The sequence below is a fragment of the Hylobates moloch genome, unplaced genomic scaffold (genome assembly GCF_009828535.3).
Source record: "Hylobates moloch isolate HMO894 unplaced genomic scaffold, HMol_V3 SCAFFOLD_5, whole genome shotgun sequence".
NCBI lineage: Eukaryota > Metazoa > Chordata > Mammalia > Primates > Hylobatidae > Hylobates > Hylobates moloch.
The window spans coordinates 126573150-126596143 of record NW_026652280.1 but is presented as its reverse complement, the minus strand read 5'-3'; the positions used below and the strand labels follow the sequence as shown (position 1 = coordinate 126596143).

General features: G+C 40.4%; 1 protein-coding gene and 1 pseudogene across 7 annotated transcripts in view; one reads left to right on the top strand and one right to left on the bottom strand.

The window, feature by feature from the left end:
- Positions 1-22994, bottom strand: part of DBT (dihydrolipoamide branched chain transacylase E2) — a 74760-nt gene that overhangs the window by 16317 nt on the left and 35449 nt on the right. For 5 of the 7 annotated variants that reach the window (XR_009213676.1, XM_058439547.1, XM_058439544.1 and 2 more), the window contains 6 exons: positions 22181-22397; positions 20710-20876; positions 16275-16352; positions 12020-12211; positions 11802-11873; positions 1756-1964 (listed from right to left, as the gene is read on the bottom strand). Coding sequence is in view for 6 of the 7 variants with exons in the window: in XM_058439547.1 (XP_058295530.1) it covers positions 1797-1964; positions 11802-11873; positions 12020-12211; positions 16275-16352; positions 20710-20876; positions 22181-22397 (894 nt within the window). In the remaining variant the exon portion in view is untranslated. Of the gene's footprint in view, positions 1-1751; positions 1965-11801; positions 11874-12019; positions 12212-16274; positions 16353-20709; positions 20877-22180; positions 22398-22994 lie in introns of all 7 variants that reach the window. The other 2 variants (XM_032155260.2, XM_058439545.1) reach the window with 1 other exon arrangement.
- LOC116469720 (membrane protein BRI3-like) lies at positions 19157-19569 on the top strand (annotated as a pseudogene).

Below are 22994 nucleotides of genomic sequence, written 5' to 3'. Positions count from 1 at the left end.
CAATTCTCCTGCCTCAGCCTCCCGAGTAGCTGGGACTACAGGCGTGAGCCACCAGGCCCAGGTAATTTTTTGTATTTTTACAAAACCATAGAGATGGGGTTTCATCATGTTGGCCAGGGTGGTCTCAAACTCCTGACTTCAGGTGATCTGGCCGCCTCGGCCTCCCAAAGTGCTGGGATTACAGGCGTAAGCCACCAGGCTAATTTTAAAAATAATTTTTTTTGAGATGGGATCGCACTATGTTGCCCAGGCTGGTCTCAAACTCCTGGCCTCAAGTGATCCTCCTGCTTCAGCCTCCCCTATAACTGGGATTACAGTTACAAGTCATCACACCTTTCCTGATTTTAAAATTATTTCCATTTTGAGAAAAACCAAGTAGATACTAAAACAACCTTTTTTCTGTCACAAAACTTCAAACAACTAATTTTGGAACACGGTTTTCAACTGGACAATATTAGAAACAACATGGATTTCTGAATGCAAATTGAAATGTTGGATACATTCATCTCGTTGTTGTTTCTGATTAAAGTAGACCTTTAACAAAATGATCATTATGAAACCTTCATTTCTATACAAAACTTCTTATTTTTTATATCCATAATTACTATTAGACTCTTCCTTCTCCTCTTATTTACATTCTTACTCAGGATATGGAGAATACAATAGACCTTAATTTCTTACCCTGTTTTTTAGCTGAAGACCAAAAAAGAAAAGGAAGTAGACTTCTGAAATTTTTTTTAAAAAAAGAAATGTCAGTGGCTGCTACATTTAAAGTACCTTCCTTACATGAGGGAAGTTTGCAAAGGTGAAGGTCTTTCCCAAGAAAATATCAAAGCATTACCACAAATCTAAAAGTATATCCATTTTAAACAAACACTTTTAATAGACTGGTTATAAAACTATAATTGGACATTTTTAAGGCTAGTTTATACTTTTCCCTTTTCAAAGACATTAATATAAATAAGACATCAGATGATATTCTCTGTACAGAGCAAGAATATACTCTTGGATATCTCAAAAGAGAAGTATAATTGCACTTATTTTATACAACAATTAGCATGATAACAGGGAAATGGAAAATATTTTTGTATATAAATTCCATTTCTTAATTAAGTATAATTAAAAAGTTTCATTAAGAGTCAGTTAAAAAAAATAGGGCATATACTGTCTGTATATGGCTACCAGTCTTTTAGTAACATGAATTTTGTTTTTTTGTTTTTGAGATGGAGTCTTGCTCTGTCACCCAGGCTGAAGTGTAATGGCACAATCTCAGCTCACTGCAACCTCCACTTCCCAGGTTCAAGGGATTCTCCTGCCTCAGCCTCCCAAGTAGCTGAGATTATAGATAGGTACCTGCCACCACACCTGGCTAATTTTTGTATTTTTAGTAGAGGCCAGGTTTCATCATGTTGGCCAGGCTGGTCTTGAACTTCTAACCTCAGGTGATCCGCCCACCTCGGCCTCTCAAAGTGCTGGGATTACAGGTGGGGGCCACCGTGTCCGGCCTAATTTTGTTAATCTTGCCAGTTTCAAGCCATTGACACAAAAACGTCAGCACCATATTAAGAAGTCACACTCTGACCTATAAAATGTGACAGCCCCAGGAGAACCATTACACCATTATTCATTTTCAGTAAAAAGTCTAATAAAACAGTGACAAATATTGTGCCTTAGATCCTTAATCATATGATACAAATCATTTACAATACAAATTGTAAAGATGAACATGTGCTGACACAGCTAGGGTTTACCTACTCTTTGGAAGCTCAAAAATTTCAAGAATGTCTTATCGGTCTTCATTTCAGATCTAGTAGCATAAAAGCTGGGTTTTCTAAGTAGGATTTCCACAAATTAGAGAAGCGTGACATTGTAGCACCATCAATAACTCTGTGATCAGCTGACCAGCTCACATTCATTATCTGTGCCTTATATACTTCTCCTTTCTGGTTAAATCGGGGAATCGCCTAGAAATGAAAAAAAAAAAAAGAACAAACAGTAAACCTTCACTTGCTCAAAGCTCAAGCTCTAACAACAGCGTAAGATCAGGCAAACCCTTCTTCCTACAGCAGAGAAAAAAATGGGCATCCCCAATGACTTTTGAAAATGCTGATTCCTACTCTTCCCATCTTTGAGTATATGCCTGGAGCTTACAGAAGTTCTCCAAGGTACTTCCTATCCCTTGTACAATTCCCATACTTACATTCATTAACTTTCATCTCAGATTTCAAATATTTAATAATTATTTACTGTATACCCACTATGTGCCAATTATTCTTCTAGGCTCTGGGGAGAGACAGACAATTAAATAAGGCTTCCTCACTGAAGGCAGTGAGGAAACAAGCCATTATGAAGTTCCCCTGACCACTGAGTTGGCCAGGAAGAAGACACAGGACAACAACATGCTTGTGTTCTTTGTGGATGTTAAAGCCAGTAAGCACCAGATCAAACAGGCTGTGAAAAAGCCCTATGACACTGATGCAGCCAAGGTCAACACCTTGATCAGGCCTGATGGAGAGAGGAAGGCATATATTCCATTAGCTCCTGATTACAATGCTTTGGATGTTGCCAACAAAATTGGCATCATCTAAAACCAGCCCAGCTGGCTAATTCTAAATATATATCTTTTCACTATTAAAAAAAAGACAGACAAAATATAAGCCCCAACTTATCATTAGATTCAATAGACATGAAATCATGCTGTGAAACTGCTATAAAAGTTTCTAAGCTCTACTCTGTTTTTCTATACTGATCTCCTCATGGCTGGGATACAACAGTCACAGCCAGATGTGGATCCTTGAGGACACTAAGTAGCATCTGTGTAAAGCCATGTAGGCCACTGCAACTACTTGTCTTTGATTCTGAGTGAGATGAGAAGCCCTTGGAAGTGTCTGAGCAGATTGGCCATTCACCGAGAGGACGACTTTAGGAGGAGCAGGTCTGATGGTGGGGGGCAGTGAGGAAAGGAGCAGGAGCTCAGTTTTAGACATGTTAAAATTCAAGATGCCTTTACACATCCAAGCAAGATACAAGAGTTTAAAGTTCAAAAGTGAGGTCCAGTCTAGAGATATAAACCTGGGAGTCATCAGTGTATAAATGGTATTGAAAGATCGGAGAAAGAAAAGCGGTGAGAACTGAATCCTGGGGTGCTTCAGTGTGTAGAGATTGGGAACATTAGGAGGTATGGGTAAAGGAGACTTAGAGGGAATAGGCAGTGACACAGGAGGAAAACCAAAATGGCCAGGTATTCTGCAAGTCAACATTCAGAAAGTTTTCCAAAGAGGTTGGATTGATCAGTCATCTCAAGGTCAACTAGTAGGTCAAGGAAAACGAATACTGAGAATTGAGTAACATGGAAGACTTAATGACTTAAACAATTTAGCAAGAAGGAATTAAAATTCTATAATGAAAACAAAATAGCAAAGGAAAGATGACATAAAGGGAGAAAGGAATTAAATACTATTTGTCCCTACCCAACAAATATTATTTTAAATGATGAATAAGATTTCTACTCTAAGAACTATGCTTCATGGCTTGAAAAAACCATGGATAAAGTGATTCTGTAAAAATATATCTATTGAACAGATATTTATAAATCAAATATTCATTTGTGCATAGCAACATTATTCACAAGAGCCAAAAAATGGAAATAATCCAAATATTCATTGACGGATGAATGTATAAACAAAACATGGCATATATTTATATACAACAGTATATTATTTACCCTTAAAAATTAATGAAATTCTGATACATGCTACATGAATGAACCTTGAGCCAGATACAAAAGGACAAATACTGTATGATTCCACTTACATGAGGTACCTAGAATAGTCCAATTAATTCATAGAGACAGAAAATAGAATGGTGGTTACCAGAGGCTGGGGAAATGGAGAGATTATTCAATAAGTGCAGAGTTTCAGTTTGGGATAATGAAAAAGTTCTGGAGACAGATGGTGGTGATGGTGGCAAACAATGTAAATGTACTTAGTGCCACTGAACAATATACTTAAAAATGGTTTAAATGGTCAATTTATGTTTATATATTTTACCACAATTATATACATATACACATATAATTCAGAAGAAGATAATCTCTTTAAGGAAAGAGAACACAAAATTTTGTCAAACAGGTATAATGGTTTGGAAACTGCAGGAAGCCAGAATTTTGTGAGAATCAAATGTTGAATTCTTGTTGGAAAAGAGAATGAGTGATAGAGAGAAGTTACCACTCAGAGAACTCCTGATTTGGAAAGAATAGTGACATACTGTGTCTTTTTGTTTTTTCTCCCTATCTCCTCTGCTTGCCAGAAGGGAAAGTGGATGCCAGGAAGGGGGAATGACTTATATGCTAATTTACTATCTGCTAGAAAGCAAATCAAAGGCTGAAGGAAAGAATGTGTGAGGGTTCCAACACGCAAGGAATAAACTCATGAGGACAAGTCCCAGAGATGTTCAACATGGAAGCATTGTAAGTGTAGAAAAGAAAGGCTCTTCTTAAAACACACTCTTCTTAATGTAGTGACAATGACATTTAATAAATGTCATTTATTAAATACCATAAATGGTATTGAAGTGGTATCCAGGAGCTTATTTGCCTCAGTGGTCCTCAACCCTGAATTAATAGGGGTACCCAAGTCCCATACCCCAAAATTCCAATTCAGCTGGTAGAGGGGGAGCTTGGCCATAATTTTTTTCAAGCTCCCATGTGATTCTAACATGTAGCCAGGGTTAAGAATCATTGCAACCCTTATTCTAAGTCAGGGTCTTCTAAACCATGGTCACCGATCATCTTTTTGTACTCATTTGGGTTCCTGTTCAAAATTTAAGTTCGGAGGGTTCTGCCCCTAAGGTAAAGAAATCTGCGCTTTTAACTAACACTCCCAATGATTCCTGAGCAAAGAATGCTCTGAATGAGTCTCACTTTGTTTAAAATAACATTTTGAATTAGTTTTCTATTATTCTTTGGTATAATGAAATAAAGATATTTTGATAGAAGTAGATTGGCTATATTTGTGATTATTCATAAAGACTCAATATCTGTGCCTGGCATAATCCACAATGGTTGATCCATACAGAAACAACCCAGATCACCACCATTTATTACACATAGAGGCAGCCACCAGAAGTGCAGGCCTACCTCTTAGGAAGAAGTAATAGGTTTTTGGATTCCCAGGCAAGATGGCAGAACAGGAACAGCTCCGGTCTGCAGCTCCCAGTGAGACCAAGGCAGAAGGTGGATGATTTCTGCATTTCCAACTGAGGTACCCGATTCATCTCACTGGGACTGGTTAGACAGTGGGTGCAGCCCATGGAGGGCCAGCAGAAGCAGGATGGGGCGTTGCCTCACCTGGGAGGCACAAGGGGTCAAGGAACTCCCTCCCCTAGCCAAGGGAAGCCATGAGGGACTGTGCTGTGAGGGACGGTGCTATCCAGCCCAGATACTATGCTTTTCCCATGGTCTTTGCATCCCACAGACCAGGATATTCCCTCGGATGCCTACTCCACAAGGGCCCTGAGTTTCAAGCACAAAACTGGGAGGCCGTTTGGGCAGACACCAAGCTAGCTGCAGTTTTTTTTTTTTTCATACCCCAGTGGTGCCTGGAACACCAGTGAGACAGAACTGTACACTCCCCTGGAAAGGGGGCTGAAGCTAAGGAGCCAAGTGGTCTTGCTCAGTGGATTCCACCCCCACGGAGCCCAGCAAGCTAAGATCCACTGGCTTGAAATTCTTGCTGCCAGCACAGCAGTCTGAAGTCGACCTGGGATGCTCGAGCTTGGTGGGGGGCGGGGCATCCACCATTACTGAGGCTCGAGTAGGCGGTTTTCCCCTCACAGTGTAAACAAAGCCACAGGGAAGTTTGAACTGGGCAGAGCCCACTGCAGCTCAGCAAAGCCACTGTAACCAGACTGCCTCTCTAGATTCCTCATCTCTGGGCAGGCATCTCTGAAAGAAAGGCAGCAGCCCCGGTTAGGGGCTTATAATAAAACTCCCATCTCCCTGGGACAGAGCACCTGGCGGAAGGGGTGGCTGTGGGAGCAGCTTCAGCAGAATTAAACCTTCCTGCCTGCTGGCTCCGAAAAGAGCAGTGGATCTCCCAGCACAGTGCTTGAGCTCTGCTAAGGGACAGACTGCCTCCTAAAGTGGCTCCCTGACCCCCATGCCTCCTGACGGGGAGACACCTCCCAGCAGGGATTGACAGACACCTCATACAGGAGGCTCTCGCTAGCATCTGGCAGGTGCCCCTCTGGGACGAAGCTTCCAGAGGAAGGAGCAGGCAGCAATCTTTGCTGTTCTACAGCCTCCACTGGTGATACCCAGGCAAATAGGGTCTGGAGTGGACCCCCAGCAAACTCCAGCAGACCTGCAGAAGAGGGGCCTGACTGTTAGAAGGAAAACTAACAAACAGAAAGCAATAGCATCAACATCAACAAAAAGGATGACCATGCAAAAACTCCATCCAAAGGTCACCAACAGCAAAGATCAAAGGTAGATAAATCCACAAAGATGAGGAAAAACCAGCACGAAAAGGCTGAAAATGCCAAAAACCAGAATGCCTCATCTCCTCCAAAGGATCACAACTCCTTGCCAGCAAGGGAACAAAACTGGACAGAGAATGAGTTTGATGAACTGACACAAGTAGGCTTCAGGTAGTAACAAACTCCTCCGAGCTAAAGGAGCATGTTCTAACCCAATGCAAGGAAGCTAGGAACCTTGATAAAAAGTTAGAGGAATTGCTAACTAGAATAACCAATTTAGAGAAGAATATAAATGACCTGATGGAGCTGAAAAACACAGCATGAGAACTTCGTGAAGCATACACAAGTATTAATTGCCGAATCAATAAAGCGGAAGAAAGGATATCAGATTAAAAATCAACTTTATGAAATAAAGCGTGAAGACAAGATTAGAGAAAAAAGAAGGAGAAGGAACGAACAAAGCCTCCAAGAAATATGAGACTATGTGAAAAAGACCAAAACTACGTTTGATTGGTGTACCTGAAAGTGACAGGGAGAATGGAACCAAGCTGGAAAACACACTTCAGGGTACTATTCAGGAAAACTTCTCCCAACTAGCAAGATAGGTCAACATTCAAATTCAAGAAATACAGAAAACACCACAAAGATACTCCTCAAGAAGAGCAACCCCAGGTCAGATTCACCAAGGTTGAAATGAAGGAAAAAAATGTTAAGGGCCACCAGAGACAAAGGTTGGGTTACCCACAAAGGGAAGCCCATCAGACTAACAGCAGATCTCTCAGCAGAAACTCTACAAGCCAGAAGAGTGTGGGGACCAATATTCAACATTCTTAAAGAAAAGAATTTTCAACCCAGAATTTCACATCCAGCTAAACTAAGCTTCATAAGTGAAGGAGAAATAAAATCCTTTACAGACAAGCAAATGCTGACAGACTTTGTCATCACCAAGCCTGCCCTATAAGAGCTCCTGAAGGAAGCACTAAACATGGAAAGGAACAACCAGTAGCAGCCACTAAAAAAGCAACCCAAAATGTAAAAACCATCGACACTATGAAGAAACTGCATCAAGTCACAGGCAAAATAACCAGCTATCATCATAAAGACAGTATTGAATTTGCATGTAACAATATTAACTTCAAATGTAAATGGGCTAAATGCCCTAATTAAAAGACGCAGATTGGCGAATTGGATAAAGAGTCAAGACCCATCAATGTGCTATATTCAGGAGACCCATCTCATGTGCAAAGATACACACAGGCTCAAAATAAAGGGATGGAGGAAGGTTTACTAAGCAAGTGGAAAGAAAAAAAAAAAAAAAAAAGCAGGGGTTGCAATCCTAGTCTCTGATAAAACAGACTTTAAACCAACAAAGATAAAAAAAAAAGACAAAGAAGGGCATTACACAATAGTAAAGGGATCAATGCAACAAGAAGAGCTAACTATCCTAAATATATATGCACCCAATACAGGAGCACCCAGATTCATAAATCAAGTTCTTAGAGACCTGCAAAGAGACTTAGATTCTCACACAATAATAGTGGGAGACTTTAACACCCCACTGTCAATATTAGACAGAACAACGAGACAGAAAATTAACAAGCATCTTCAGGACTTGAACTCAGCTCTGAACCAAGTGGACCTAACAGACATCTACAGAACTCTCCACCCCAAATCAACAGAATATACATTCTTCTCAGCACCACATAGCACTTGTTCTAAAATCGAACACACAATTGCAAGTAAAACTCTCCCAGCAAATGCAAAAGAATGGAAACAATAACAAGCAGTCTCTCAGACCACAGTGCAATCAAATTAGAACTCAGGATTAAGAAACTCACTCAAAACCACACAACTACATGGAAACCAAATAACTTGCTCTTGAATGACTGCTGGATAAATAATTAAATGAAGGCAGAAATAAAGATGTTCTTTGAAACCAATGAGAACAAAGATGCAACATACCAGAATCTCTGGGACACAGCTAAAGCATGTGTAGAGGGAAATTTATAGCACTAAATGCCCACAGAAGAAAGCAGGAAAGATCTAAAATCAATACCCTAACATCACAATTAAAAGAACTAGAGAAGCAAGAGCAAACACATTCAAAAGCTAGCAGAAGGCAAGAAATAACTAAGATCAGAGCAGAACTGAAGGAGATAGAGAGACAAAAAACCCTTCAAAAAAATCAATCCAGGTGCTGGTTTTTTGAAAAGATTAACAAAATTGATGGACCACTAGCTGGACTAATGAAGAAAAGAGAGAAGAATCAAATAGACACAATAAAAAATGATAAAGGGGATATCACCACTGATGCCACAGAAATACAAACTACCATCAGAGAATACTATAAACACCTCTTCACATATAAACTAGAAAATCTAGAAGAAATGGATACATTCCTGGATGCATACACCCTTCCAAAACTAAATCAGGAAAAAGTCGACTCCCTGAATAGACCAATAACAAGTTCTGAAATTGAGGTAGTAATTAATAGCCTACCAACCAAAAAAAGCCCAGGACTAGACAGATTAACAGCCAAATTCTACCACAGGTACAAAGAGGAGCTGGTACCATTCCTTCTGAAACTATTCCAAACAACAGAAAAAAAGGGAATCCTCCCTAACTCATTTTATGAGGCCAGCATCATCCTGATACCAAAACCTGGCAGAGACACACACACAAAAAGAAAACTTCAGGCCAATATCCCTGATGAACATCGATGCCAAAATCCTCAATAAAATACTGGCAAACTGAATCCAGAAGCACATTACAAAGCTTATCCATCACAATCAAGTTGGCTTCATCCCTGGGATGCAAGGCTGGTTCAACATACGCAAATCAATAAACGTAATCCATCACATAAACAGAACCAATGACAAAAACCACGTGATTATCTCAATAGACGCAGTAAAGGCCTTTGACAAAATTCAACAACTCTTCGTGCTAAAAACACTCAAACTACATATTGATGGAAAATATCTCAAAATAATAAGAGCTATTTATGATAAACCCATAGCCAATATTATACTGAATGGGCAAAAGCTGGAAGCATTCCCTTTGAAAACCGGCACAAGACAAGGATGCCCTCTCTCTCACCACTCCTGTTCAACATAGTATTGGAAGTTCTGGCCAGGGCAATCAGGCAGGAGAAAGAAATAAAGCGTATTCTATAGGAAGAGAGGAAGTCAAATTATCTCCGTCTGCAGATGACATGATTGTATATTTAGAAAACCCCATCAGCTCAGCCCCAAATCTCCTTAAGCTGATAAGCAACTTCAGCAAAGTCTCAGGATACAAAATTAATGTGCAAAAATTACAAGCATTCCTAAACACCAATAACAGACAAACAGAGAGCCAAATCATAAGTGAACTCCCATTCACAATTGCTTCAAAGAGAATAAAATACCTAGGAATACAACTTACAAGGGATGTGAGGGACCTCTTCAAGGAGAACTATAAACCACTGCTCAAGGAAATATGAGGGGACACAAACAAATGGAAAAACATTCCATGCTCATGGATAGAAACAATCAATATTGTGAAAATGGCCAAACTGCCCAAAGTAATTTATAGATTCAATACTATTCCCATCAAGCTACCATTGACTTTCTTCACAGAATTAGAAAAAACTACTTTAAATTTCATATGGAACCAAAAGAGAGCCCATATAGCCAAGATCATCTAAACAAAATGAACGAAGCTGGAGGCATCATGCTACCTGACCTCAAACTATACTACAAGGCTACAGTAACCAAAACAGCATGGTACTGGTACCAAAACAGAGAGATAGACCAATGGAACTGAACAGGGGCCTCAGAAATAACACCACACATCTACAACCCATCTGATCTTTGACAAACCTGACAAAAACAAGCAATGGGGCAAAGATTCCATATTTAATAAATGGTGTTGGGACAACTGGCTAGTCATATGCAGAAAACTGAAACTGGACGGACCCCTTCCTTACACCTTATACAAAAATTAACTGAAGATGGATTAAAGACTGAAACATAAGACCTAAAACCATAAAAACCCTAGAAGAAAACCCAGGCAATACCATTCAGGACATAGGCATAGGCAAAGACTTCATGACTAAAATACCAAAAGCGATTGCAACAAAGCCAAAATTGACAATCAGATCTAATTAAACTAAAGAGCTTCTGCACAGCAAAAGATACTATCATCAGAGAGAACAGGCAACCTAAAGAATGGGAGAACATTTTTGCAATCTATCCATCTGAGAAAGGGCTAATATCCAGAATCTACAAGGAACTTAAACAAATTTACAAGAAAAAAACAAACAACCCATCATAAAGTGGGCGAAGGATATGAACAGACACTTTTCAAAAGAAGACATTTATATCGCCAACAAACAAGAGAAAAAGCTCATGATCACTGGTCATTAGAGAAACGCAAATCAAAACTACAATGAGATACCATGTCAGTTACAATGGCGATCATTAAAAAGGCAGGAAATAACAGATGCTGGAGAGAATATGGAGAAATAGAAACGCTTTTACACTGTTGGTGGGAGGGTAAATGAGTTCAACCATTGTGGAAGACGGTGTGGTGATTCCTCAAGATCTAGCACCAGAAATACCATTTGACCCAGCAATCCCATTGCTTATTTTGAGTATATACCCAAAGGATTATAAATCATGCTACTATGAAGACACATGCACATGTATGTTTATTGCAGCACTATTCACAATAGCAAAGATTTGGAACCAAGATGTTTCTTTTGCTGTGCAGAAGCTCTTTAGTTTAATTAGATCTGATTTGTCAATTTTGGCCCATCAATGTTAGACTGGATAAAGAAAATGTGGCACGTATACACCATGGAATACTATGCAGCCATAAAAAAGAGCGAGTTCATGTCCTTTGAAGGGACATGGATGAAGCTGGAAACCAGAAAACCAAACACTGCATGTTCTCACTCATAAGTGGGAGTTGAACAATGAGAACACGTGGACAGAGGGTGGGGAACATCACACACTGGGGACCTGTCGTGGGGTTGGGGGCTAGGGGAGGAATATCATTAGGAGAAATACCTAATGTAGATGACAGGTTGATGGGTGCAGCAAACCACCATGGCATGTGTATACTTATGTAACAAACCTGCACATTCTGCACACGTATCCCAGAACTTAAAGTAAAAAAAAAAAAAAAAAAGAAAAGAAAAAAAGAAATAATAGACTTTCTAAGATAAACTCAGAAACTTAAACCTACAAAAGGAGGGGGAAACCTTAGAAATGGTTACTCTTCATTGTGTTTAGTCCCTGAATTTGCTTAAACTCCATTTTTCAGTTATCTAATACATGTACCTTAATTGATCCAAGGGCCCCGATGGCAACTTCAGGTGGCATTATCACTGGTTTGGCATAGGTACCACCAATCTATTTAAAAAAAAAAAAAAAAAAGGAGAGTATTAAAAGTTAAGATTTTTCCAGTAACAAATGCCAAGTGACATTTTCTATTTTTAATTAAGCATATGATCAGAAACCTTAAGTAATGGTTTATGTATTTCAACATTATTACTCACTGATCCAATGTTGGAAAGAGTAAATGTTCCTCCTGTAAGATCAGTGGTGCTGAGCTGACCCACAGAGCCCAATTTCTGGAGGCGGTTCAGTTCAGTGGCGATGTCAAATATAGAGCAGATCTGAACATTTTTCACATTAGGGACAATCAAACCCTGCTCAGTATCCATTGCTATCCCAATGTTATGAGAAGCCTAAAAAATAAAAATTGTACAGCAGGGCTTTTAATGAATAAGCTAACAGCAAAGAAAGGATCAACCTTCACTGCCATCTAGAAACCACTACCAAAACTCATTTTTACCAGATTGGTAGTGATTTAAAAGAAATAATTTAAAAATAATTTTTAAAAGATTTTTTGGGCCAGGCGCAGTGGCTCACACCTGTAATCCCAGTACTCTGGGAGGCCAAGGTGGCTAGATTATCTGAGGTCATGAGTTCAAGACCAGCCTGGCCAACATAGTGAAACCCCATCTCTACTAAAAATACAAAAATTAGCATGGTGGCACAGGCCTGTGATCCCAGCTACTCGGGAGGCTGAGGCACGAGAATCGCTTGAACCCATGAGGTGGAGGCTGCAGTGGGCCGAGATTGTGCCACTGCACTCCAGCCTGGGAGACAGAGTAAGACTCTGTCCAAAAAAAGATGATAATTTTTTATTGATAAGAATGTAGGCAATAGGCTATTTCCCAACATTGTTAGTGGGAATGTAACTGGTACAGGTTGAGCATCCCTAGTCCAAATATCTGAAATCTGAAATGCTCCAACATCGGAAACTTTTGAGGGCTGAAATGATGTCATGTGATGTAGCCAATTTCCTTGAAAACTGATTTATCACCCTGAGTCAAGATCCATCTTCAGAATTCTGTATACTGACAAATATAGAAATGTAAAGTTTTTATTTTTGATTTATTGGATGGATTAAGCACCTCAGCATTCCTTACTATGTGATAAAATACATATATAATAAAAAGTATATTCAATATTTTGTCCTTAAACACTATGCTGCATAGTTGTTGAAACAGTTCTCATTTTGTAATATTTAACCATATCAGAGCCCATCAATAAAAAAAAAACAAAAAAAAAAAAACAGAAAAATGCAGCCATTGTTCTGGCCATAGTGGCTCATGCCTATAATCCCAACACTTTGGGAGACTGATGCAGAAGGATTGCTTGAGGCCAGGAGTTCAAGACCAGCCTGGGCAACATAGCAAGACTCCATCTCTACAAAAAAATTTTTTTAATTAGCTACAAAAAAATTTTTTTTAATTATGGCACATGCCTGTAGTCTCAGCTACTTGGGAGGCTGAGGTGGGAGGATCATTTGACCCCAAGAGTTTTAGGTTACAATAAGCTATGATTATGCATGGGTGACAGAGCAAAACCCTGTGTCAAAAAAAGAAAAAAGAAAAAACTTTGTGGCTGGGCACGGTGGCTCACGCCTGTAATCCCAGCACTTTGGGAGGCCGAGGCGGGCGGATCACGAGGTCAGGAGATCGAGACCATCCTGGCTACCACAGTGAAACCCCGTCTCTACTAAAAATACAAAAAGAAATTACCCAGGCATAGTGGCAGGCGCCTGTAGTCCCAGCTACTCAGGAGGCTGAGGCAGGAGAATGGCGTGAACCCAGGAGGCAGAGCTTACAGTGAGCCGAGATTGCACCACTGCACTCCAGCCTGGGCCACAGAGCAAGACTCTATCTCCAAAAACAAAAAATAAAAATTAAAAAAAAACAAACTTTGTTTCATGCACAAAAATGTCAAAAATATTATATAAAATTACCTTCAGGCTATGTGTATGAGGGGTAAATGAAACATAAGTGAATTTCATGTTTGGACTTGGGTCCTGTCCTCAAGATGTCTCTTTTGTATATGCAAATATTCCATAATCCAAAAAAGTCTTAAATCCAAAACGCTTGTGGTCCCAAGCATTTCAGGTAACGGATACTTAACCTGTATAGACTTTCTGGAGAACATATGACAACATGTACCAACATTTATAAAAATTTGTGTTAAGGAACTAAGTGCAGAAGTATGTAGGGATACACAGGGATGTTGAGGACACACTTTATAAGTTTGAGAAACTGCAAATAATCACAATGTTTATAAATAGGCCACTGGCTAAATAACAAAGCTATATTTGTTGACACATAATGACGTCTACAATATAGTAAACGAACAAGAAGAGGCTGGGCACGGTGGCTCATGCCTGTAACCCAGCACTTTGAGAGGCTGAGGTGGGTGGATCACTTGAGCCCAGGAGTTAGAGACCAGCCTGGGCAACATGGCAAGACCTTATTTCTACAAAAAAAAAAAAAAGTACAAAAATTAGCTAGGCATGGTGGCACATGCCTATAGTCCCAGCTACTCGGAAGGCTGAGGGTGGACGGTGCAGTGAGGCGATGATTACACCACAGCATAGATATTCTCTATGGGGAATACTTTAGATAGGCAACAGAGTGAGATCCTGTCTCAAAAAAAAAAAAAAAAAAGAAAAAGAAAAAGAAAAAAGCAAGTTAAAGAAAGTATAAATAATTCTATATCTTCTAAAAAGTATGTAAAAATGAAATCCTAGAAAGATGTATATCTCAACATAAACAGTGAGTTATCTTAGGGTCATGGAATTGAGGGTAAACATCTTTGTTTTCTTTTTTCTTTTCTTTTTTTTTTTGACAAAGGCAGGGTTTCACTTTGTCACCTAGGCTGGAGTGCAGTGGCATGATCACAACTCACAGCAACCTCCATCTCCCAGGTATCCTATGATTCTCCTGCCTCAGCCTCCCAAGCAGCTAAAACTATAGGCATGCACCACCACGCCTGGCTAATTTTTTTTTTTTCTGTAGAGATGGGGGCCTCCTCACTTTGTTGCCCATGCTGGTCTTGAATTCCTAGGCTCAAGCCATCCTCCTACCTCTGTCCCCCAAAGTGCTGGGATTACAGGCAGGAGCCACCACACCTGGCCAACATCATTATTTTCTTGCCTGAAATTTTTGTGATAAGTATATACTTAATCAGGAGATATTAAAATTAAAATTAATACAGCTGACTGTATTAACCATATGGCAGCTGACCTCCCAGAATATCTAAGCTCACTTTCTAGTTGTACATGTCTTTTTTTTCTTTTCTTAATTCTCTTTTTGAAATGGAATTTTGCTCTTGTCGCCCACGCTGGAGTGCAGTGGCACAATCTTGGCTCACTGCAACCTCTGCCTCCTGGGTTCAAGCAATTCTCCCACCTCAGCCTCCTAAGTAGTTAAGACTACAGGCGCTGGCCACCACAGCTGGCTAATTTTTGTATTTTTAGTAGAGACAGGGTTTCACAATGTTGGCCAGGCTGGTCTCAAACTTCTGACCTCACATGATCCACCTGCCTCGGCCTCCCAAAGTGCTGGGATTATAGGCGTGAGCTACCGTGCCCAGCCTCTGGTTGTACACTTCTAATGATAAGTAAACTTAAGGAAAGGCATCTCAAAAAGAGTTCTTGGTCTTAAGAAACTTTCACTCCTCACAGAAGAGTTTACTCAAATTGAATTCAAACTTTTATTACTTTTCTCACTTAAATTATTCTTAATCTTAAAACTCCAGGAATTTGCCAGGCGCAGTGGTTCATGCCTGTAATCCCAGCACTTTGGGAGGCTGAGGCAGGAGGATTGCTTAGACCAGAAGTTCAAGACCAGCCTGGGCAACATAATGAGACCACGTCTCTACAAAAAATTTAAAAATTAGTTGGGCATAGTGGCACATGCCTATAGTCCCAGCTACACAGGAGGCTGGGGCAGAAAGATTGCTTGGGCCTGAGAGGTCGAGGTTGCAGTGAGCCACGATCACAACACTGCACTCCAAACTGGTGACAGAGTGAGACTCTGCCAATAATAATAATAATAATAATAATAATAATAATAATAATAATAATAATAAAATTCCAGGAATTCAATTTTGAAAGAGCTGCTTCTTTTTGAGAGAGTAAGTAGAGTGGGTAACATAATCTGCCATACAGCTATGTATTTCCATTATTTTAAGCAGAAAACAAACAAAAAAAAGCTTAAAAATGGTTTTAAGAATCTCCATATCTAAACAGTATTATTAAACACAGAAACAACAACAATGAATTACACTTAAGTTTAATGTTTTACTCTATACCTTTAATTCTAGTCTAAAAAAGATCACTATTTGAGGTACAATAGAAGTCTCTCTAATCTACAAGCACGTTTGCCCCATCTTCTATTAATAATAAGAACATTTTCACTCTGCATAGCCAACCTTATATGTTATATTCTGGCAGTTTTCATCCACAGAAGCATTAAGGATAGGAAACTGTAGTAATCCCAAGGAAGCAGCCTGTTTAACAGAAAAAGAATGCAATTTTAGCACTTTTAACTCAGAAGGAATAGGGAATTTGAAACAATAAGAGGTATAAAAGGAGGGAGAGAGAGAACTCTTATTCATGCTGAGTTTAATTTCAAGTCTACAGGTACCTAGTCACATTACTGCCAATGTTACCTTCAAGCAATGTAGAAATAGGTCACCCTGGCTGGGCGTGGTGGCTCATGCCTGTAATCCCAGCACTTTGGGAGGCCGAGGCGGGCAGATCACAAGGTCAGGAGATCGAGACCATCCTGGCTAACAGAGTGAAACACTGTCTCTACTAAAAACACAAAAAAATTAGCCAGACGTGGTGGCGGGCGCCTGTAGTCCCAGCTACTCAGGAGGCTGAGGCAGGAGAATGGCGTGAACCTGGGAGGCGGAGCTTGCAGTGAGCCGAGATCGCGCCACTGCACTCCAGCCTGGGCAAGAGCAAGACTCTGTCTCAAAAAAAAAAAAAAAAAGAAATAGTCACCCTAATTACTAAAGAATAAAAGATAGTCAGGTAGCTTAGAAACATCAAGGAGATTTTCAAAATAATGATACAGACCAGCCAAAGTTCCAAAGAAAATGTCTAAATTCTAGGTGATTTCCTTACTATGTTGATCTTAAGATTTCCATGAGAAGTAAACCTGTAGTTCAAAACTAGGAATCAAAACACAAAAAAGCAGGTAAGCTATTTCTCTGTGTGGAAAGAACACGTAACGAGGGTTTCAAAGCGCACTGACGGTTAGATGCCAGTTTGCTACTTGGTGTCCTTGGCCAGCTGAAGGGCAGAGATGGCCTGAACATTTACTTTACAGCTCAAGTCTCACTGAACAGCATTTATATTTTCCCTCTCGGCCGCCTTCTCCCTTTCTTTTTTCCTTTTGTCACTTAATACCATTTCTTTCCTGTCCATATTCAGATTTCCCTAACTGTACCCAAAATGTTCTTGATAATCTGTTTTCGGGATCTAATAATCAAGTTTCATACCTTACATGTGGTGGCCATGCATTGTATTAAATTTAAAAGATAGCAAAATAAAAATGCTTAAGATCATTCTTAAAAAGAATTCCCTTCCTCACTGCCCTTGTCTGGTCCCTGTTAAAGTTCTTTACATGCATTGTGTTATTCTTCTCAGTGCATCAGGGGTCTTGATGGAAAAAAAATCAAATCCTTGAACTAGAGAGTTAAGAAAAAAGTTTAAATATATAGAGACATTTCATAGTCATTAGTTTAGTTAGGACAGGTTAAGAGAGTAGATCAACTGAAGAAAAATATAATTAAAAGAACTGCTACGAGTTCCTTAATTTTTATGACTTGAAAATTTTTTCTTGTTTGTTTTTGAGACAGGGTCTTGCTTTGTTACCCACCTGGAGTGCAGTGGCGTGATCTCAGCTCACTGTAGCCTCAACGTCCTTGGCTCGAGTGATCCTCTTGCCTCAGCCTCCCGAGTAGCTGGAACTACAGGCGCATGCCACTATGCCCAGGTAACTTTTGTATTTTTTGTAGAGATGGGGTTTCACCATGTTGCCCAGGCTGGTCTTGAGAACTCCTGAGCTCAAGCAATCTGCCTGCTTTGGCCTCTTAAAGTGTTGGGATTACAGTCGTGAGCCACTGAGCCCAGCCAACTTGAAAGTTTTAGTAAGCATTTGATTCAATAACTGTAATTTTAGTAGTCTTTATCTAAAAACCCCTAAGGTTAGTCTAAACTGTTACATATAAAAATAGAGTTTTGAGTATAATCCAAATTTTGTCCAAGAAAATACAAGGTATATGTCAATGGATTAGTCATTTGTTCCCCCTCTACAATACTGTGTAGTATTTTTTTTGAATGTTCTGAAACTTATGTTTTATTTTAAAACAAAATAGCCAGGCATGGTGGCTCATCCCTGTAAGACCAGCCTGGGCAACACTGTGAGATACACCTCTACTAAGAATAAAAAAAATTAGGCAGGTGTGGTGGTGCACACCTGTGGTTCCAGCTTCTCGGGAGGCTGAGGCAGAGGATCACTTGAGCCCAGGAGTTCAAGGTTGCAGTGAGCTGTGATTGTGCCACTGCACTCCAGCAGCCTGGGCAACAGAGTGAACCCTTTCTAAAAAAAAAAAAGGAGATAAAGGAGAATAGTTTCTGCCTCTTGAGGCCCAGCGCCCAGTAAGTGAAGAGAAAACTGAGTAAGCACTCACAATGCACTGAGATAAGTAACAGTGGGAAACAAGAGCATTTAATTCAAATAGTGACAGCCACAGAAAGAGTCTGTACTTGACCAGTTTGGGATTTTCAGGTGTTTGATCGAGAAGAAGGGGCACTACAGGTGGAATTGTGTATTCCAGCAATTATGGGGAGCTTAATATGAGGGAGTGAGATAAGAACGGAGAGGCAGGCAGCAGAGACTTATAACACATTTGTATGCCACACTAAGGAGTATGGAAATTACCCTAAAGGCAACGAAAGGGAACCACTGCAAAGAATCAGAGAATATTACAATAATTTGATTTATGGAAGACCAGTCTTGGTGCAGTGTAGAGAAAGGACTGAACATGTTGGCATTATAGACATCAGTATGTCCTTCTGAGTAAAACAGACCAGAACCTGAAAGAGCTTCTCCACCTGTTAGCTATAAGTCCTTAACCAGTTTCTCAACCTCTCTGAGACCCAGTTTCCTTAAATGGAAAGTGGGGACAGTAATATTTACACGTCAGGGTTACTGTGAGAATTAAGAGATAATGGGCCCCGCCCTGCGTCTGCCTCAGAGGGGCCCAAGCCACCTGGTCCGCCGCGTCCCCGCCGGGGCCGACCGAGCCAAGCCGGGCCGGAGCGGCGGGCGCGGCCAGGCCGCCATGGACCACAAGACTCTGCTGCCGGAGCGGCCGCCCGCCTACAACCAGGAGGCCGGCCAGGGTGACTACGCGTGCGGCCCGCATGGCTACGGCGCCACCCCCGCCGCGCCCTACCCCTACCTCGTCACAGGGATACCCACCCACCATCCCAGGGCCTACAACATCCATAGCCGGACCGTCACCCGCTATCCTACCAACTCTATCGTGGTCGTGGGAGGCTGTCCCGTCTGCAGGGTCGGGGTGCTGCAGGACTGCTTCACCTTTCTGGGAATCCATCTTCCTGGCCATCATCCTGTTCCCCTTTGGGTTCATCTGCCGTTTTGCCTTGAGGAAGTGAAGATGCCCCAACTGTGGAGCCACCTTCGCTTAAAGGGAACACCAGGCCCGGCTTTCCCACACCCAGCTCCCTTTTTCTAATGTAAATGTTGTGTACAATAGTTTTATTTGATTAAGCTTCAGGACTGTTTTGTAAAGCGACGTGGGACCGATGTGGCACACGCCAGCTGCGGTTTCCCGGAGCGTGGAGAGGCAGCGCTGCTGCTCCTGCCCGAGGCTCATGACAACTCAATAAAGCACTGCTTTTATTTTTTGCAGTCTTCGATTTGAGAAAGGTGAGAAATAATGTTTTCAATAAATGAGATTCACACCAAAAAAAAAAAAAGAGATAATGTATACAGCATGCTTAGTATGGAGGCTGGCACATGGTAGCTGCTGCACAGTCACTAATGTGAGCTAGATTGTAAGCTGCTCAAGGTCAGCTGATGGTCTTACTCCATTTTTTACTGGTCCCAAGGCTTAGCACTAGAAATAATTCCCAGGATCCTCAATATAAGTTTGTTGAGTAAATGAAAATAAGTATTAAATATATGTCAGTGATATTGCAAAATTAATATCGAGTCTCATTTTAGTTCAAACCAAGACTTGGTTGGAGTGATCCTTTTAGGATTAAAGGCTTTACTTAGCTGGCAGAATTGTCTCTACCTAGCTCAAAGATAAGTGGCTAAAAATATAATATAGAAATTTCAATTTTATAATTTCCTATTGAACAAAGAAATGGCACATTTTCTAACTATCTGATGTTGCGAAAAGTAGTATTTTTATTCAAGGCCACAGTCCACACATTGCATGTTGGCAAAGCAAAATTTAAATGTCCTACTTGGGGCCGGGTATGGTGGCTCACGCCTGGAATTCCAGCACTTTGGGAGGTTGGGGTGGGGGTGGATCACCTGAGGTCAGGAGTTCAAGACCAGCCTGACCAACATGGTGAAATCACGTCTCTACTAAAAATACAAAATTAGCCAGGCGTGGTGGCAGGTGCCTGTATTCCCAGCTATTCAGGAGGCTAAGGCAAGAGAATTGTTTGAACCTGGGAAGTGGAGGTTGCAGTGAGCCGAGATCGTGCCATTGCACTTCAGCCTGGGTGACAAGAGTGAAAGTCTGTCTCAAAAACACAAACAAACAAACAAATAAATGTCCTACTCAACCCTTGTTTGAAATGAATGAATCTCACCTTTAAGAAGAAAGGCATAAAGGAGAGTTTAATTCCACGAGCAAATGCAATGGGTTTTAATTCTTCTCGGAGCTTAACCAGTTCAGTAAGGTCAATCTCATCACAATAACCAAAATGAGGTATCTTCAGGGCTGCAGACATAGTCTTGACCATTGCTTTTTGAAAGCCTGAAAAGCATTCAATTGTTATTCATTTATTTAAATTCTCAAATCTCTTCATCCTTTTTTTTTTTAAAGTAACTAAAATGGAAGGTTCTCTAATGTCTTTTACTCTCTCAGTTAAACCCTTCCTCTTACTACTCTCTTCATTACATTACATTGAAAGTCACTAATTTTTTTTTTTTTTTGGGACAGAGTCTCGCTCTGTCGCCCAGGCTGGAGTGCAGTGGCGCAATCTCGGCTCACTGCAAGCTCCGCCTCCCGGGTTCACACCATTCTCCTGCCTCAGCCTCTCTGAGTAGCTGGCACTACAGGTGCCCGCCACCACGCCCGGCTAATTTTTTTGTATTTTTAGTAGAGACGGGGTTTCACCGTGGTCTCGATCTTCTGACCTCGTGATCCGCCCGCCTCGGCCTCCCAAAGTGCTGGGATTACAAGCGTGAGCCACCGCGCCTGGCCGAAAGTCATTAATTTCAAAGCTGGAACATTGACTGCATCATGACACTCAGAGGCAAATGCAATAACATAGCAGGTAACTGCTTTAAATGCTGTGTTATATAAAAAATTCAAAAGAATGCAAGCCATGTATTTCCCTAACAGCTTTCCTGCAAAGCCACTCTTCTGGAAGTTAATCATTCCAAGAGTTTATAAATAACAAATCAGACTAGTTGTTTTGAAAGCTAACTACAAATAGTGAATGTTTAAAATATCCTGTGTGTCCAAACAGAGCAATTATCAGTATACAAGTTTATATTTCAAGAAACCTGCTAATGTATTACTCTTCAGAAGTTAATGGTACACATAAATTGGAAGTGTTTCCTGGAAAAGCTATGTTATTTCACCATTTAAAAATTATGGCCAGGCGCAGTGGCTCATGCCTGTAATCCCTGCACTTTGGGAGGCTGAGGAGGGTGGATCACCTGAGATCAGGAGTGCGAGACCAGCCTGGCCAACATGATGAAACCCTGTCTCTACTAAAAATACAAAAAATTAGCTGAGCATGGTGGCATGCACCTGTAATCCCAGATACTCAAGAGGCTGAGGCAGGAGAATCGCTTGAACCTGGGAGGCAGAGGCTGCAGTGAGCCAAGATCGTGCCACTGCACTACAGTCTGGACAACAAGAACAAAACTCCGTCTCAAAAAAAAAATAAAATAATAAAATAAAAAAAATAAAAATTATATGCTGACTGAAGTTGAACTTTCCCTTCAGTAAGACTTGAAAACACCGTATTATATACGTTTATCTACTGAGGTAGCTTCCCCCAAAATAAATGAACTATTGCCTTATATTATTGTTTTTATTATCATTACCTTTTATGGGTTCTGTTTTGTCTTTGCCTGTGAATACCGGAGGTTTTGATACTGGTATAGGAACAGTCATGTCTTTTGGCTTTGGTGGAGGTGGCATAATTTCAACTTTGGGTGAAGGAGGCAATATAGCTCCTGTCTGCTTCTCCAAATAGTTGAGGATATCTTCTTTAAGTATTCTGCCATCTTTTCCTGAGCCGACAACTTCACTCAGCTTAATCTAAAAAATGATATATTTTAATGCCAAAAGTACAACTACTTAAAAACATCATTAAAGTTTCAAAATGGAATTTGATCAACTGACGGTAAAATATATCTGTCCAATAAATTAGTAAAAGGAAATAACCTTTTCATTTTCTACTTAAGTAATCATTACTTTTGTATATACTGTTCACATATGCATGTGGTAACCATCAGGTATCTATATTATATATAATCTAGAGCTATTTATGAAAACTTACTTTTTAAAAAAATTTTTTGTAGAGACAGGGTCTCACTCTGTTGCCCTGGCTGGTCTTGAACTCCTAGCCTCAAGCTATCCTCTCACCTCAGCCTCCCAAAAGTGCTGGAATTACAGGCATGAGCCACTATGCCCAGCTGAAAACTTACATTTTTATACTCAAGTATTTTAAAATCTCTTGCATAATTCTTACTCGACCTTTTCTATTCTTGGGGACTATATAAGAAGAGGGAGAGCTGAGAATTTAAGAGAAACTAAATGCTATACCAAATTTAGACCAATGTTTCTGACATTGGCTACCAGTTAAAAACATAACAACTTAATTATAACACAAAAGCTCTCTCGAAGTAGTTATTT